A 15,005-nucleotide genomic window follows, 5' to 3' on the forward strand; every position below is an offset into this window, starting at 1 on the left:
CAGCTCTGTAATTGCACAGGGTCATATGACATACCCCTACAGATATTGCTGCCCCAAATGTAAAGAAATAGAGAGAGCTGTGGCTGGTCAACCCTTTCCCAATCCCTTCATCTGATCCTCCCCCAACCACGCCCCCCCCCCATAACAGAATCCCCCCCCCAAAGCAAAACCCACCTCTGATCCCTTCTCTAACAGCATTGTTAGTGCAGTGGGCTAAAAATCTGGGAAATCGGGTTTGATTCTCACTGCAGCTCCCTTTGACCATGGGTAAGTCACTTAACCCTTCACTACCCCAGGTACAAAAAACTTAGATTGTGAGTCCACTAAAGCTGGAGAATGTAGCTGTGTATAATATATATATATATATATATAAACTGTTTTTATTGCACCACAGAAGGGTGGTATATCATATACATTACCTTTAACTCCCTCCCTCAAGGAGGCCTATACTCTTGAGTAGATCCCACCTCGTTCCCAGTGCAGACCCCACCCCTATCCTTCCATATAAGGGCAAGCACTCCTAATATGGAAGGATGACCCCTAGTGTTAATACTACAAGATTATCGCTAGCAAGCACTCCTAATTTGGAAGGATGACCCCTAGTGTTAATACTACAAGATTATCGCTAGGGGTCATACATGCTGTTTTGAAACCTGAAGCCAGATGGGATGGGAATAGTAATGGACTGCTCCTGACCCATGCTACCAGACTACCAGGAAACGTCCAGAAAAATCCTGGGGAACTCAGTACAGATGGTCGGGATCTGCTGTTGAGGGTGGGGTCTGCTCAGGGTGGGGGGCTGAGATCTGCTGTTGAGGGGTTCTGCTTTTGGAAGATTCTGCTGTTAAGGGTTCTGATGCTTGGGCACTTGATGTTGGGGTGATTAGGAAGAGGTTGGGCCATTGTTCTGCAAAGTAAGTTTTCCCTATTTTTGCACAGTTGGGGCAGCAGCTATGCTATCAGGCTGCTGGTAGCACAGCTGCATTTAATGTCAGCTCTTGAGGTGTAATTAAGTGCAGCTGCACTATTGGCTGTCACAGAAGCTGGTGTGTAGCACCAACTCATGCGCTGGCTGTCACAGCTGGCCAATCCTCCACTCCGCCCCATCACACATGCTCATTTCTGGGCAGTGCAATTTTTCTAGCAAAAAAGGTGCCGGTACTCAAATGCCAGGCCACCCTTCAGGGGTGGGGTGATCACTGAGGGACTCACCCCACAATAGCCAAGCCCCCTGCAACCAGTCACAGAATCTATGACAAGGCAGCATTGGTGTGTTGAGTCTGAGCTCTTTCATTAAAACTTGTGGTCCATGGGTCAATTTTAGCAGACACTGGAAAAGGTGCCGGTACTCAGTACCCACGAGTACCCCCTCAAAAAAAGCCCTATTTCTGGAAGAAGCAGATTAAAATGTATTCTATCGTTTTGGGATCTTGAAAGATACTTGTGACCTGGATTGCCCACTGTTGGAAATAGGATACTGGGCTTGATAGAGCTTTGGTCTGTCTCAATATGGCAACACTTATGTACACCCATGACCCGCCTCTACCCAGGATTAGCGACTAGCATGTTTTTTTTTTTTACTACACTACTGATTTTACTGCATGGTGGCTGTTAGCGCAAGTCCGCATTGTCTGCCACACAGAAACATTAGCTTAGTAAAAGAGCATCCCTTAGTTCTGTAGTTTGTAGGTTAGTTATTTCTAGCATTTATAGATCACCTATTCAATTACTGCTCTAGGCTCTTGTTGCCAATGAGCCGGTGCCTGGAGAAGTAAATATTCAGCTGGCTGCAGTCAGTATTTTTTGTCCATGCCAGGCCATGTCCAGGCACCAACACAGAATACCTGGGTTTATGCGGCTGGCTCTTTCGTGGTGAACTGTGATATTCAGCACTTAACCACGTATGTGAATCTGGACAAAAATATGACTGTTTTATGCGGTTTGATTTGTACAGTTAACTTAGGTGGTTAAGCGCTGAATATCGTCACTGAACCATATAAGTGCCGACTCCGCCCCTGAACCATCCACAAAATCACTAGTTTTCATTTTAGTGGTTAGTGTTGATATTCAGTGGCACTAACCAGTTATGTACCATTGAATATCAGCTCATAGTTCCACACAAGCAATTTAACCGGTCAGGAGCCTCCCCTGGCCAGGGCCACCGAGAGACACAGCTGGGCCTGAGGCAATACCGCCCCCTCCACCTGGGCCACCACTGTACTGCCCTCCCCAGTTGAATCACCTCCCACCACACAGTGCCGCCCCCCCCCCCCTTACCTTCATTGGTCTGTCATCTCCTGCTCCTGTGTGCTGGGACCCGGATGATTGTATTATTGCATGCAATCATCCTAGTCCCAGCACACAGGAGTAGGGTTACCATATGTCCGGATTTACCCGGACATGCCCTCTTTTTGAGGACATGTCCGGGCGTCCGGACGGGTTTTGCCAGTCCACCCGTTTGTACGGATTTCTGGACAAACGGGCGGGCAGGCGGGCGGTGGGCCTATCCTAGCCTCCCCTTCTCTTACTTACTATCTACTACCCTGGTGGTCTAGTGACCTCTTCGGGGTAGGAAAGAGCCCCCTCTTTCCTGCCCGGATCGCTGCCCTTGCCCTGCATCCTGTTGCTGTGACGGTCTCGGGATTCAAAATGGCCACCAAGAGTTGAAGCGGCCTCGCAAGACCATCACAGCAACAGGATGCAGGGCAAGGACAGAGCTCCGGGCAGGAAAGAGGAGGCTCTTTCCTGCCCCGAAGAGGTTACTATACCACCAAGGCAGTAGATAGTAAGTAAGGGGAGGGGAGGTGACGGGGGGCAGGGGAGGGGAATATGTGACCCAGGGGGGAGGGGAATATGTGACAGGGGGCGGGGCAAGGATGTGAAAGGGGCAGGACATGGGTGAGGCAGGGGGTGGGACATGTGTCCTCTTTTTGAGAGGCCAAAATATGGTAACCCTACACAGGAGCAGCAGGAAAGAGATAGATCCAGAAACAGGAAGAAGCTTGCCGGTGCTAGGCCCTCCCGCTTGGAGGCCGGGCCCAGGGAATTTGGCCCCCCCGCCCCCCTCTCGGCTCCCTGCTCCTGGTTGGTTAAATCGCTGTAAGGTTTTAAGCTATATGTGTATCCCTGTACCACTGGCATGGTGTATGTTTCTGCTATTTTACAGTGTACTATTTCTCTATATATCCATCACTGATCAAAGGGTCAATGCAACTTTGAACTCACCTGTCCTGGCATTCATGGTGGCTGGGACACTCTGCTGCTTCTCCATTAGTGCTGCAATACCGATCCCGTACTCTGTTCCTGGCACCAAATCTACCACCAAACACAAGACAAAAGCATTTTCATAACCACTGAGTGCTAGTTTTACAAATATTTTGTTCATCTTGTTTGTTTTAAATATATCGTAAGCAATGTTGAGTAGGGACTGTCACTTATGGGTTTGTGCACAGCAGTGTATGCGTCTAGTGCAGTCTCCCGACCACATGTCAACAGAGGGTGTCACTGACATTTCCAGTGTTATTCCGTGTTGGTTTGAAATGGCAGGACAGAAAAAAGGAACACAATGGATTAACTTTTCCATTTCTGTCGTTAAGGAGTAACTCTATAACAGTGTGTCTATATATAGGCGGGAAGAGGGTACCTATGCGGTGCCTATTCCAGGGGCAGACTGACCATATGCTCAACTGGGTAGTGCCCGAGGGCCTAGGGCTGTGGGAGGGCTCAGCGCTTCCCTTCTACATGCCTAATGTGTGACATCCTTCTCTCTCCTCTGGGATCGGGGTGCCCCTCTTCTTCTCCCCCTCCTGCGTTCCTGTCCCCAAACCCCACCTTTGCAGCTATATCGGCCATCTGCTGCTGACGCCAGAACTTCCTTCTACCGCAACCATCTCCTTCTGACATCACTTCCTTCTTCTACTAGAGCGGGCTGCGGCAGACGGAAGTTCCACAGTCAGTGGCCTTTATGGAACAGGCTCCTACCAGGCATCCCAATTATAGACTTGCCCCCATACCCCTGATTCTATACTACGTAAACTACAGTATTTCCAATGCATAACTTTACTCACACCCATAAATAGGTGCCCACATTGACTCCCCACTGAGGTGTGTATGTGTACAGAATAGTATCACTTTCATGGATAACTGCTCACTTACAGATGTTAACTGGCAGCAAAACACCTAAGTGCTATTCTATAGAGATGCGTTTAAGGGGCATATCCCCTAATTCTATAAAAGTCACTAAAAATTGCACATGCAAATTTGGGCACGTGCCCAATTTTCTGTGCGCAATTTGACTGAATGAGGCAATTCGTACTAATAATTGGCTTTTTAGCAAGCAATTATTTGCACTACTTAGATTTAATTGGGATATACATGGGAGGGTGATGGGCAGAATGGGGGCATTCCTAAAATTGACACACATTGTTATAGAATGAGGGGGGATATGTGCCTAATGTAGGTATGTAGATTTGCACCATGTTTCTGTTGTGCAAATGGCCACATCAAAATTTGACACAATTCCCAGGTTTAAGTGTTATTCTATAAATTACACCTAACTTTGAATGTGGCTTATAGAATAGCTCTTTTTTGGCGCAATATATAGAATTCACCCCATAGTGTGTAAATGCAAGGGGGGCATTCACATGGGTGGACCATTGCAGGGACATGAGCAGGGCTTATGTGTAACTTACAGAATACAGTAACTCACACGCACCCTTGCTTAATTTTGCTTCTTGTAGCTAATTTTCAAAAAATATGGGGGCTAATCCACAATTTTGTTTGCATGTTAGAACATCAGCGTTATAGGTTGAAAAATGAACAGTGGAGAACTTTAAAGAATTACCCACAGATTCTGTATAGGTTGCCCAAAGTTGGGCACACAATTGTGGGCACAGATCATAGATCCATATGCAAACTAATTCCCCAGTTAGGTGCTAACAATTATTAGTACTAACAAGCATTTAATTGGCAGTAATTAGAAGTTACACATGAATCTATCCTATGCCATATATATTTTTTTTAATTTTTGGAAGACTTTATTGAGCATTGACAAATGTACAAACATCATTAAAGGCCACGAGACAAAATCAGTACAAAAAGAACAAGCATATTTTATAACATGTGTGTTTACATTTCAATAGTGTTCAACTTCAAGGAGGCGTGGCCATGGGTGGTTCAGGACATTCCCAGAATTTAGGTGAGATGTTACAGAATATCTGTATTTGCACGCCTAACTGCCATCAGTCGGGCACAAGCATCTACACCAGCCTTTGGCAGGCATAAATGCTCACGTCCAAAGTTAGGAATGAAATGTGTGCTACGCTAGTATTCTGTAAAGGTCATTCCATGCAGAGCACCCTGTACAGAAAATTAGTTTAGCACACATCATTTCAGCACCTATCTTCGGGTGCCATTTACAGAATTTAGTCCTTAATGTACAGAAACTAAACAAGAGGTTCTATCTGGAACTAAGGAAGCCTACTTTGTGGGGAGCACATGTGTGCATGGGCATAGTCCATAATGCATGGATTTAAAACCACACACAGTGACAGTGGTCTAATAACCTGATAAGCTTTGGGTTAGGGATCTTCAGCTTGGAAAAAGCACAACAAGAGAGGATGTGATAGAGGTTTATACAGGGGTGGACTGACCATTTGGGCAACTGGGTACTGCCCGAGTGCCCAGAAGCTCTAGGGGGCCCAGAGGTTCTGCCCGGTTGCCCTCTGCCACTGGTGGTCCTACCTTGAAGGACCCTGGAGCAGGAAAGAATCTCACTCTTTCATGCCTGCTGCCACTAGTGTGCCCTGGGCCAGCATCAACGTCACCATGACTGCCGATACCCGCGAGACTGCTGCGGGACATTTTGGAAGCCATTTTGAAAACACACCGACGCTGGCCCCAGGCACACTAGCGGCAGCGGGTAGGAAAGAGTGGGATCCTTTCATGCCTCCGAAGAAGCCACTAGACCACCAGGGCCCTTCAAGGTAGAACCCACTTGCAGAGGTCTGTAGTGTGTGGGAGGGGGGTAACAACTGAGGCAGTGGGGGAAGGGCTATGATATGCGTGAAGGGGGCCCTGATCACTGTCAGTCAACCCTAGGGTTACCATATTGTGTCCTCTGAAAAAGAGAACATGTCACGCCCCTGCCCCTCCCCCACCACGTCCCTTTCGGATCCTCATCCCGCCCCCTATTCACCTCCCCTCCCCGTCACATATTCCCCTCCCCTGCTCCGTCACATCCCCTCCCCCTTGTCACAAATTCCCCTCCCCTCCCCTTACTTACTATCTAGTCCTGGTGGTCTAGTGACCTCTTCGGGGCAGGAAAGAGCCCCCTCTTTCCTGCCCGGAGCGCTGCCTGCCCTTGCCTGCATCCTTCTCAGTCTCGGCTGGGGATTCAAAATGGCCGCCAAGAGTTGAAGCAACCTCGCAAGACTTCAACTCTCAGTGGCCATTTTGAATCCCCAGCCGAGACCGAGAAGGATGAAGGGCAAGGCAGCGCTCTGGGCAGGAAAGAGGGGGCTCTTTCCTGTCCTGAAGGGGTGACTAGACCACCAGGGAAGATAGTAGGGGAGGGGAGACCCACGGCACCGATCGCTCGCCCACCCGCACATACGTTTGTCCAGAAATCCGGACAAAGTGTGTGCGGGCAAAACCCGCCGAACGCCCAGGACATGCCCTCAAAAAGAGGACATGTCCGGGGAAATCCGGACGAATGGTAACCCTAGTCAACCCCTGAGCTTATACAACCGTAAATGGAGACCAGATGAACAGGGAACAGTTCCAGGACTAGGGAACATTCCATGAAACTAACATGTAGCTGGTTTAAAGCAAACTGAAGAAAATATTTTTTGACTCAACAAACAGTCAAGCTGGAAAATTTGTTGCTAGAGGGTGTGGTCAAGACAATTGTCATAGCTGGGCTTAAAACACGCTTTCACATACAGTGGTGGAAATAAGTATTTGATCCCTTGCTGATTTTGTAAGTTTGCCCACTGACAAAGACATGAGCAGCCCATAATTGAAGGGTAGGTTATTGGTAACAGTGAGAGATAGCACATCACAAATTAAATCCGGAAAATCACATTGTGGAAAGTATATGAATTTATTTGCATTCTGCAGAGGGAAATAAGTATTTAATCCCTCTGGCAAACAAGACCTAATACTTGGTGGCAAAACCCTTGTTGGCAAGCACAGCGGTCAGACGTCTTCTGTAGTTGATGATGAGGTTTGCACACATGTCAGGAGGAATTTTGGTCCACTCCTCTTTGCAGATCATCTCTAAATCATTAAGAGTTCTGGGCTGTCGCTTGGCAACTCGCAGCTTCAGCTCCCTCCATAAGTTTTCAATGGGATTAAGGTCTGGTGACTGGCTAGGCCACTCCATGACCCTAATGTGCTTCTTCCTGAGCCACTCCTTTGTTGCCTTGGCTGTATGTTTTGGGTCATTGTCGTGCTGGAAGACCCAGCCACGACCCATTTTTAAGGCCCTGGCGGAGGGAAGGAGGTTGTCACTCAGAATTGTACGGTACATGGCCCCATCCATTCTCCCATTGATGCGGTGAAGTAGTCCTGTGCCCTTAGCAGAGAAACACCCCCAAAACATAACATTTCCACCTCCATGCTTGACAGTGGGGACGGTGTTCTTTGGGTCATAGGCAGCATTTCTCTTCCTCCAAACACGGCGAGTTGAGTTCATGCCAAAGAGCTCAATTTTTGTCTCATCTGACCACAGCACCTTCTCCCAATCACTCTCGGCATCATCCAGGTGTTCACTGGCAAACTTCAGACGGGCCGTCACATGTGCCTTCCGGAGCAGGGGGACCTTGCGGGCACTGCAGGATTGCAATCCGTTATGTCGTAATGTGTTACCAATGGTTTTCGTGGTGACAGTGGTCCCAGCTGCCTTGAGATCATTGACAAGTTCCCCCCTTGTAGTTGTAGGCTGATTTCTAACCTTCCTCATGATCAAGGATACCCCACGAGGTGAGATTTTGCGTGGAGCCCCAGATCTTTGTCGATTGACAGTCATTTTGTACTTCTTCCATTTTCTTACTATGGCACCAACAGTTGTCTCCTTCTCGCCCAGCGTCTTACTGATGGTTTTGTAGCCCATTCCAGCCTTGTGCAGGTGTATGATCTTGTCCCTGACATCCTTAGACAGCTCCTTGCTCTTGGCCATTTTGTAGAGGTTAGAGTCTGACTGATTCACTGAGTCTGTGGACAGGTGTCTTTCATACAGGTGACCATTGCCGACAGCTGTCTGTCATGCAGGTAACGAGTTGATTTGGAGCATCTACCTGGTCTGTAGGGGCCAGATCTCTTACTGGTTGGTGGGGGATCAAATACTTATTTCCCTCTGCAGAATGCAAATAAATTCATATACTTTCCACAATGTGATTTTCCGGATTTAATTTGTGATGTGCTATCTCTCACTGTTACCAATAACCTACCCTTCAATTATGGGCTGCTCATGTCTTTGTCAGTGGGCAAACTTACAAAATCAGCAAGAGATCAAATACTTATTTCCACCACTGTATTCCCGAGGGAACAGTTCATAAACAATTATTAGCCATATAGATTTGGGAGAAGCCACCACTTATTCCTAGAAATCAGTAACAAAAAGTAACCCCCTAGAGATTTCTGCTGTTTCCTCAGCAACTACTTGGAATTTCAATTTGAAATTTTACAACTTTATTTGTTATTACTATCTACATTTATGTACTCATTGGAATGAGATTATCTTTAAACACGGCGAAGTTACAGGTTTCTTAGCCTGAGTACACAGTGATTTTCGTGTGTTCAAAAATGTTTGCACTGTAAAACTAACATTATTTGAAAAAAAAAAAAAAAACCCACACACAAAATGAGGTACCAGTGTAATGATCTCACAGTGAGGTAGACTTTTGTCTGGGGAGCAATTTTGGAGGCCTATTGCAAGCTCCACCCAAAGTCACACACAAGGAAGAGCTGCAGATGATCTGTGACAGCCTGCCACAGGGACTGGGCTGTTAAGAACATCCCAAAGCAACTGAAGACCTATGTTAAAGCTGGGGGTGGACACTTTGAGCATTCACACATATATAAAACCTGATTTTAGAAAGCCAGTATTTAATACATTTCAAATGACTTCAAAATTCAACACATTGTTAAATGCATGATGTTAATTTACTGTGCTTTAGCTCGAACATATTTGAAGTCCTTTTACAAAGTCGGGAAATGGGCCTGTGCTAATATTAAAACTAGTGCGTGCCTATTTATGGCCTAAGCCCTTACCATCACCCACTGACATAGCGGTAAGGGTTCACACACTATCCACATGGTAACCATGTGGCACACGCCAATACGGGCGCTGCTGGTTACCATGAGGAACGCCCCCACAGTAGAAAATAGAAAACGTCAGACTCCGAACTGGATTCAACAGCTCCTATCAACAACAGCATGGCCACGGAGGCCGAAGATGAACTTTAAACACCTCGGGGCGGCTGGCAGGGTTTGGGGTCCCCCGCCAGCTGAAGAAATAGTTTTTAAGGCAGCGGCAGGTGGAAGCGGACCTCGGCTGGCGGGGGTTGGGGCCTCCCCACCAGCAAAGGTAAGCAACGGCAGCGGGGGAGGGTTAGCAGTGGGAGGGGGGTGGAGAGAGTCGTTGGTGGCGGGGGGGGGGGGGGGTCTGACAATGGTGGGGGGGTCAGTAGCGACGGGGGGGGGGGGGGGGGCTAAAATGTGCCCCCTCCCTCTGGCTCTGGCCCCCCTACCGCCGGAGTCCAGATACGCCCCTGCGCCCAACACTGCAGTATATCCAAATAGCAAGAGGGTATGTTCTGGGTATGTTTGGGGGCGGGACTAGGGAAGGCCTGAAATTTAGATGTCCAACAGTGATAACTGAAGGGGAAGCAATGTCCATGTCTAAAAAGAAAGACATCTTTATTTTGAGCAGCTGTCTACTGGAGGGATTAAGGCATGACACATCCTTAATCCCCCAGTGATTGCTGTCCTCCTCGCTGAAAGTGAAACCGGAAGGGGATACCAAGCTCTGTGATAGCTTCAGGTATTATTAGGGTTACCATATTTACCTTAAGAAAAAAAGAGGACATATGCCCTGCCCTGTCACACCCCGCCCCTGTTAACCCCATGCCCTGCCCCCTATCACATGCTCTACCCTCTGTCACTTTGACCCCCCCCCCCAAAGAAAGCCAAATTCCCTCTCTCTCCCCCCATGTAAATGCCTTCCCCCTATTTTCCAGCCTCCCTCCACCCACATGACTCCACTCACTACCCCTCCCCTCCTTTACCTTAGTGTGGTGCCATGGTGGTCTAGTGACCTCTTCAGGTGCAGGAAAGAGCCCCCTCTTTTCTGCCTGGCACGTCTGCAGACTGTCTTTCTCCCAGCACTGATTCAAAATGGCTGCCGAGAGTTCAAGCAATGATCTTGCAAGACTTCTGCAGAAGCCTCATGAGGCCACCGCTTGAACTCTCGGCAGCCATTTTGAATTGGCGCAGGAAGAAAGACAGTATGCAGACGAGCTGGGCAGGAAAAAGGGGGTTCTTTCCTGCCCTGAAGAGGTCACATTACCACCAGGGCACCACACTAAGGTAAAGGAGGGGAGGACGCTCACTTGCCCGTCTGCCCGCCAGCCTGCCTGTTTATCAGCAAATCTGGACAAATGGGCAGGCTGGCAAAACCCACCCAGTTGCCCGGCTGTGTCCTCAAAAAAAGAGGTAACACTGGATGTATGGTAACCCTAGGTATTATGGGCATTCTTAACAGAGCAGGAATCAGGTATGAGGATTAGCCTAGTGGGTAGCATGGTGGACTGTAAATCAGGGGACCCAGATTCAAGCTTGAAGGCAATTTAAGTGGTTTACATTCAGGTATAGAAAGTGTTTTTCTGTTCCTGAAGGGCTCACAATTACAAAAACAAAGAGTTAAAGTGGGATTTGAACCTGGGTCTCTAGGTTTACAGTCCACTGCACTATCCACTAGGCTGACCCTCTGCTCTGCATGGCCACTTTCTGAGAATGCTGCTATTCAGACGTCCATGTCCCTTGTTTTCCTCCATTCAAAATTTGGACATTTCAGTTTGTAAAATGGATGCTCATACTGGATATTTCTAGCGCACGGACTGTATCCTGTTCGAAATACATGTGAGATTGATGTCCGTTTGGGATGTTATGACTTGGACGTCCTTTTGAAAATGCCCCTCCATACTGTATCTTGTTTGGATAAATTTACACAACATTCTGCACACATTTAAGTCAATGTGCTTACTGTGCATTTGGTTTAGTTATAATTCAATATCTTTTGGCTGCACAAATGCACATGAGTATATATTGCAAATTTAATTTAATTTATATATTTATATTCAGAATTTTACTAGCACAACTAGAACAGGGTAGATCACAAACTACAAAAAGAACAATGTGATCATGTATTACAAATTAGATAAAAACAAAAATAAAAAACAAAAAAAACTATAAGAATTATAAAAATCTTATAAAATGCATTAACATACGTGGAGGTGTATTTTCAAAGCACAGACTTACAAAGTTACATAGAAACCAATGGAACGTTGAAAGTCTAGTGCTTTGAAAATGAGCCCCCATAGTAATATAACAGTAGATGGCAGCTGATAAAGACCTGTATGATCTATCCAGTGTGTCCAACAAGATAACACATAGCATAAGGTTGATGTGATACTATATATGCATACTTGATCTTGATTTGTCCTTGCCTTTATCAGGGCACAGACTGTAGAAGCCTGCCTGGCACTGACTTTGTTCCCCAAGTACTTATGCTGTCATGGAAGCCCTACTCCAGCCCATCCAAATCTGTCCAGCAATGATCAGGGCACAGTCACAAAATATCATTAAATGCCTTTTTATGCTCAATATTTTACTATCATTATTTATATACATCTTATCCCAGATGGCATGCCTGGACAAATTTCAGGTTCTCTCACTATCCTATGATGTCTTTCTATGTGATGTGCTATGGCTGGGAGAAAGGATTGCCAGGGTAGAGAAGAAAACTATCTTCCTTCTCTTTAAATGGCTATGAAAATCTCCTCTGGCGTCCCTAGGTACTGTTTGACAGCAGATACATTACTTATTTTTTTATAACAAAAAGGCAGGTATACAAATTTTTGTTAAACAATATATTATAGCATTACGTCTTACAGTAGTGCCTGTCATAATCATCACTAATTTCAACATTATATGTGTATACCAACCCCCCTGACAATATATTTTCTTTGGTTCAAATTGCTTTGATTTTACTTGTAAATACATAAGGTAGCTCTTTATTATTGTTGATGATTTTACTGTAAACACGCCTACACACAGCGAAGGTGGTTTATGGCAAGAAAACATATTTCAATAAGATCCAATTGATAGTAACTTATGCTGGGAGTATTGAAATCATGTAACAAGCCCAACAAATCATCAGTGAGAAAATAACACGTGAAAATAATAGACCTTTGTAAAAAAAAAAATATATATATATATATATTTCAAATGTGCCTTTTCAAAAACCAAGTAGTATAGAAGTGATTTTAAGAACTTCGTGCTTAGCATCAGTTTTAGTAGATAGTAGATTATTCTGTTCAACCAAGAATTTATACATTTCAGTGATACTGTTTCTGAGCCCCCCAACCCCCCTCAGGTCCGCCTGCCTGAAGTACGTTGCACCCACTACAACTGCTTCAGGGACCTGTATACTGGTGCAATGGACCTGAGTATGGCATTTGAGGCTGGCATAGAGTCTGCATTTTATGGTGGGAGGGGATTAGTGACCACTGGGGGAGTAAGGGGAGGTCATCCCCGATTCCCTCCGGTGGTCATCTACTCAGTTCGGGCATCTTTTCACGGCTTGGTCATGAAACAAAATGGAACAAGTAAAGTCGGCCAAGTGCTTGTCAGGGCCGCCCTTCTTTTTTCCATTATCGGCCAAGGATGCCCATCTCCTAATCACGCCCCAGTCCCGCCTTCACTACCCTGCCGATACGCCACCGTGAACTTTGGTCGTCCCCGCGATGGAAAGCAGTCGAGGGTGTCAAAAAATCGGCTGTCAGTTATGCCGATTTGGGCGGCCTTGCGAGAAGGGCACTCATCTCCCGATTTGTGTCGAAAGATAGGTGCCCTTCTCTTTCGAAAATGAGCTGGATAGGCACCTGTCAATTAATGGAGTCTTTGACGTGCATAAGTGATGTGTACATCTAAGTGGAGATGAAAACGGTAATGGAATTAAAACATGTGTGGGCTAAACACAAAGGAATCCTGTTTAGAAAGAGTGGTTCTGTGGAATCTTAGCGGAGATTGGGTGGCAAGGCCAGTAATTGGAAACAAAACGGGAGCTGGGCAGACTTCTATGGTCTACGCCCTGATCGTGACTGAATAGATAGGGATGGGCTGGAGTGTAACTTTTAAGGGGCTTCGATGTTAGCTTCAGAACTTAGTACAAGAACAGTACTGGGCAGACTTCTACGGTCTGTGCCCTGAGAAAGGCAAGGACAAATCAAACTCGGGTATACATATAAAGTATCACATACCATGTAAAATGAGTTTATCTTGTTGGGCAGACTGGATGGACCATACAGGTCTTTATCTGCCGTCATTTACTATGTTACTATTTTGAATATTCATTTCATCATTATAGGATGTTAATTTTTGGGGTTGCAAGCTTGCATGTGTGTTTGACTGACCATAGCACCATGGTTTATCTTCATAGCAAAGCCAATAAACTGCTTTCACTCATCACCAAATACTAATGATAACAAGGGGTCCTTTAACATAGCTCTGGTGTGTTCCAGGATTTTTTTCAGCAGCTCTGAATTGTCAAACACTGACTGGATTTAAACAGTTGCAGTAAACAATAAAATGAGAACCTTGTCTCATCAAATTACAGACTTTTAATCCCCTAATTGAAATTTTGCTTTAACTGAAATGGTAGATGTCTAGATTTTGAAAGTAGAGAGACTGAGGGTCAATAAAATGATTTAACCAGCCAGCACTGTTCCCTCTAAGCTGAGCAGGAGTCCTCCACCTACAGTCCTGCCAGTGGGGGGCGCTGTTTCACTATCACATTTTCAATAGTGAGGAACATGCAAACTCTGCAGGACTCCAGGGAACCTGCCTGTCTCTAGTGATGGAAAACGCAATATTGAAGCACCTCCCTCCACCACTGGCAGCAATGCAACTGGAGACTCCTGCCCAATTAAGTCATGGGTTTACTTTTCTTCTCCTCAGTGAGGAGGTGATGCTGGACTCTAAAGGCACTTTGCAGCCACAGGTTAATAAGATGGTACAAAAACATTCTTTCTTATGTGAAAATTATGTTTCATTCACAAATTTTTTAATATCTATCAGTTTCGGCTACTGGTTCAAGCTTTGTTATTGAGTTCTTTGGATTATTGTAATGCTATTTATTTAGGCTGTTCTCAAGTCTTAATGTGTAAATTACAGACAATCCAGAATACTACACTAAGGTTGATATTTTCTTTAAAACATTCTGATCATTTGACAGAATATTATTCTAAAATGTATTGGTTGCCAGTAGCTGCAAGGGTCATGTTCAAATTAACTTGTTTGATGTATAAGGTTTCTTATGGTCTAGCTCCTGTTTATTTGATTCAATGTTTTGTTTTATCAAATACTATTCGTGCTTCCAGCTTTATAAATGTATTCTCCTTTCCGTCAATGAAGGGTAAAGCAATGTACAGATTCTCTACTTTCTTATCAGGCAGCTAAATTAGGCAAAGAAATTACCCCTTTCATAATTCAGAAGTCGAACTATGTACATTTTAGATGATCGCTTAAGACATATTTATTTAGGATCTATGGAAGGAGGTGAATGTATTAGGCTTTTTGATGAATCCTTTTGCTATTGTATTTCCTGGGATGCCCGCATTGAACTGTGAATTGTGAGCTATAAGAATAAAGTGTTACTTTATGTTATGTTATGTTATGTTGTTATGTTATGTTATGTTGTTATGCTGGCCAGCCCTAGAGCA

At 45.5% G+C, this 15,005-nt stretch overlaps 1 protein-coding gene across 1 annotated transcript in view; it reads right to left on the minus strand.

Moving 5' to 3' along the window:
• TNR (tenascin R) overlaps nt 1-15,005 on the minus strand; it is a 198,218-nt gene that overhangs the window by 99,361 nt on the left and 83,852 nt on the right. Inside the window, exon 8 of the mRNA XM_030206742.1 lies at nt 3,226-3,315. Coding sequence (XP_030062602.1) covers nt 3,226-3,315 — 90 coding nt within the window. The remainder of the gene's footprint in view (nt 1-3,225; nt 3,316-15,005) is intronic.

Source organism: Microcaecilia unicolor, chromosome 6 (assembly GCF_901765095.1).
Source record: "Microcaecilia unicolor chromosome 6, aMicUni1.1, whole genome shotgun sequence".
NCBI lineage: Eukaryota > Metazoa > Chordata > Amphibia > Gymnophiona > Siphonopidae > Microcaecilia > Microcaecilia unicolor.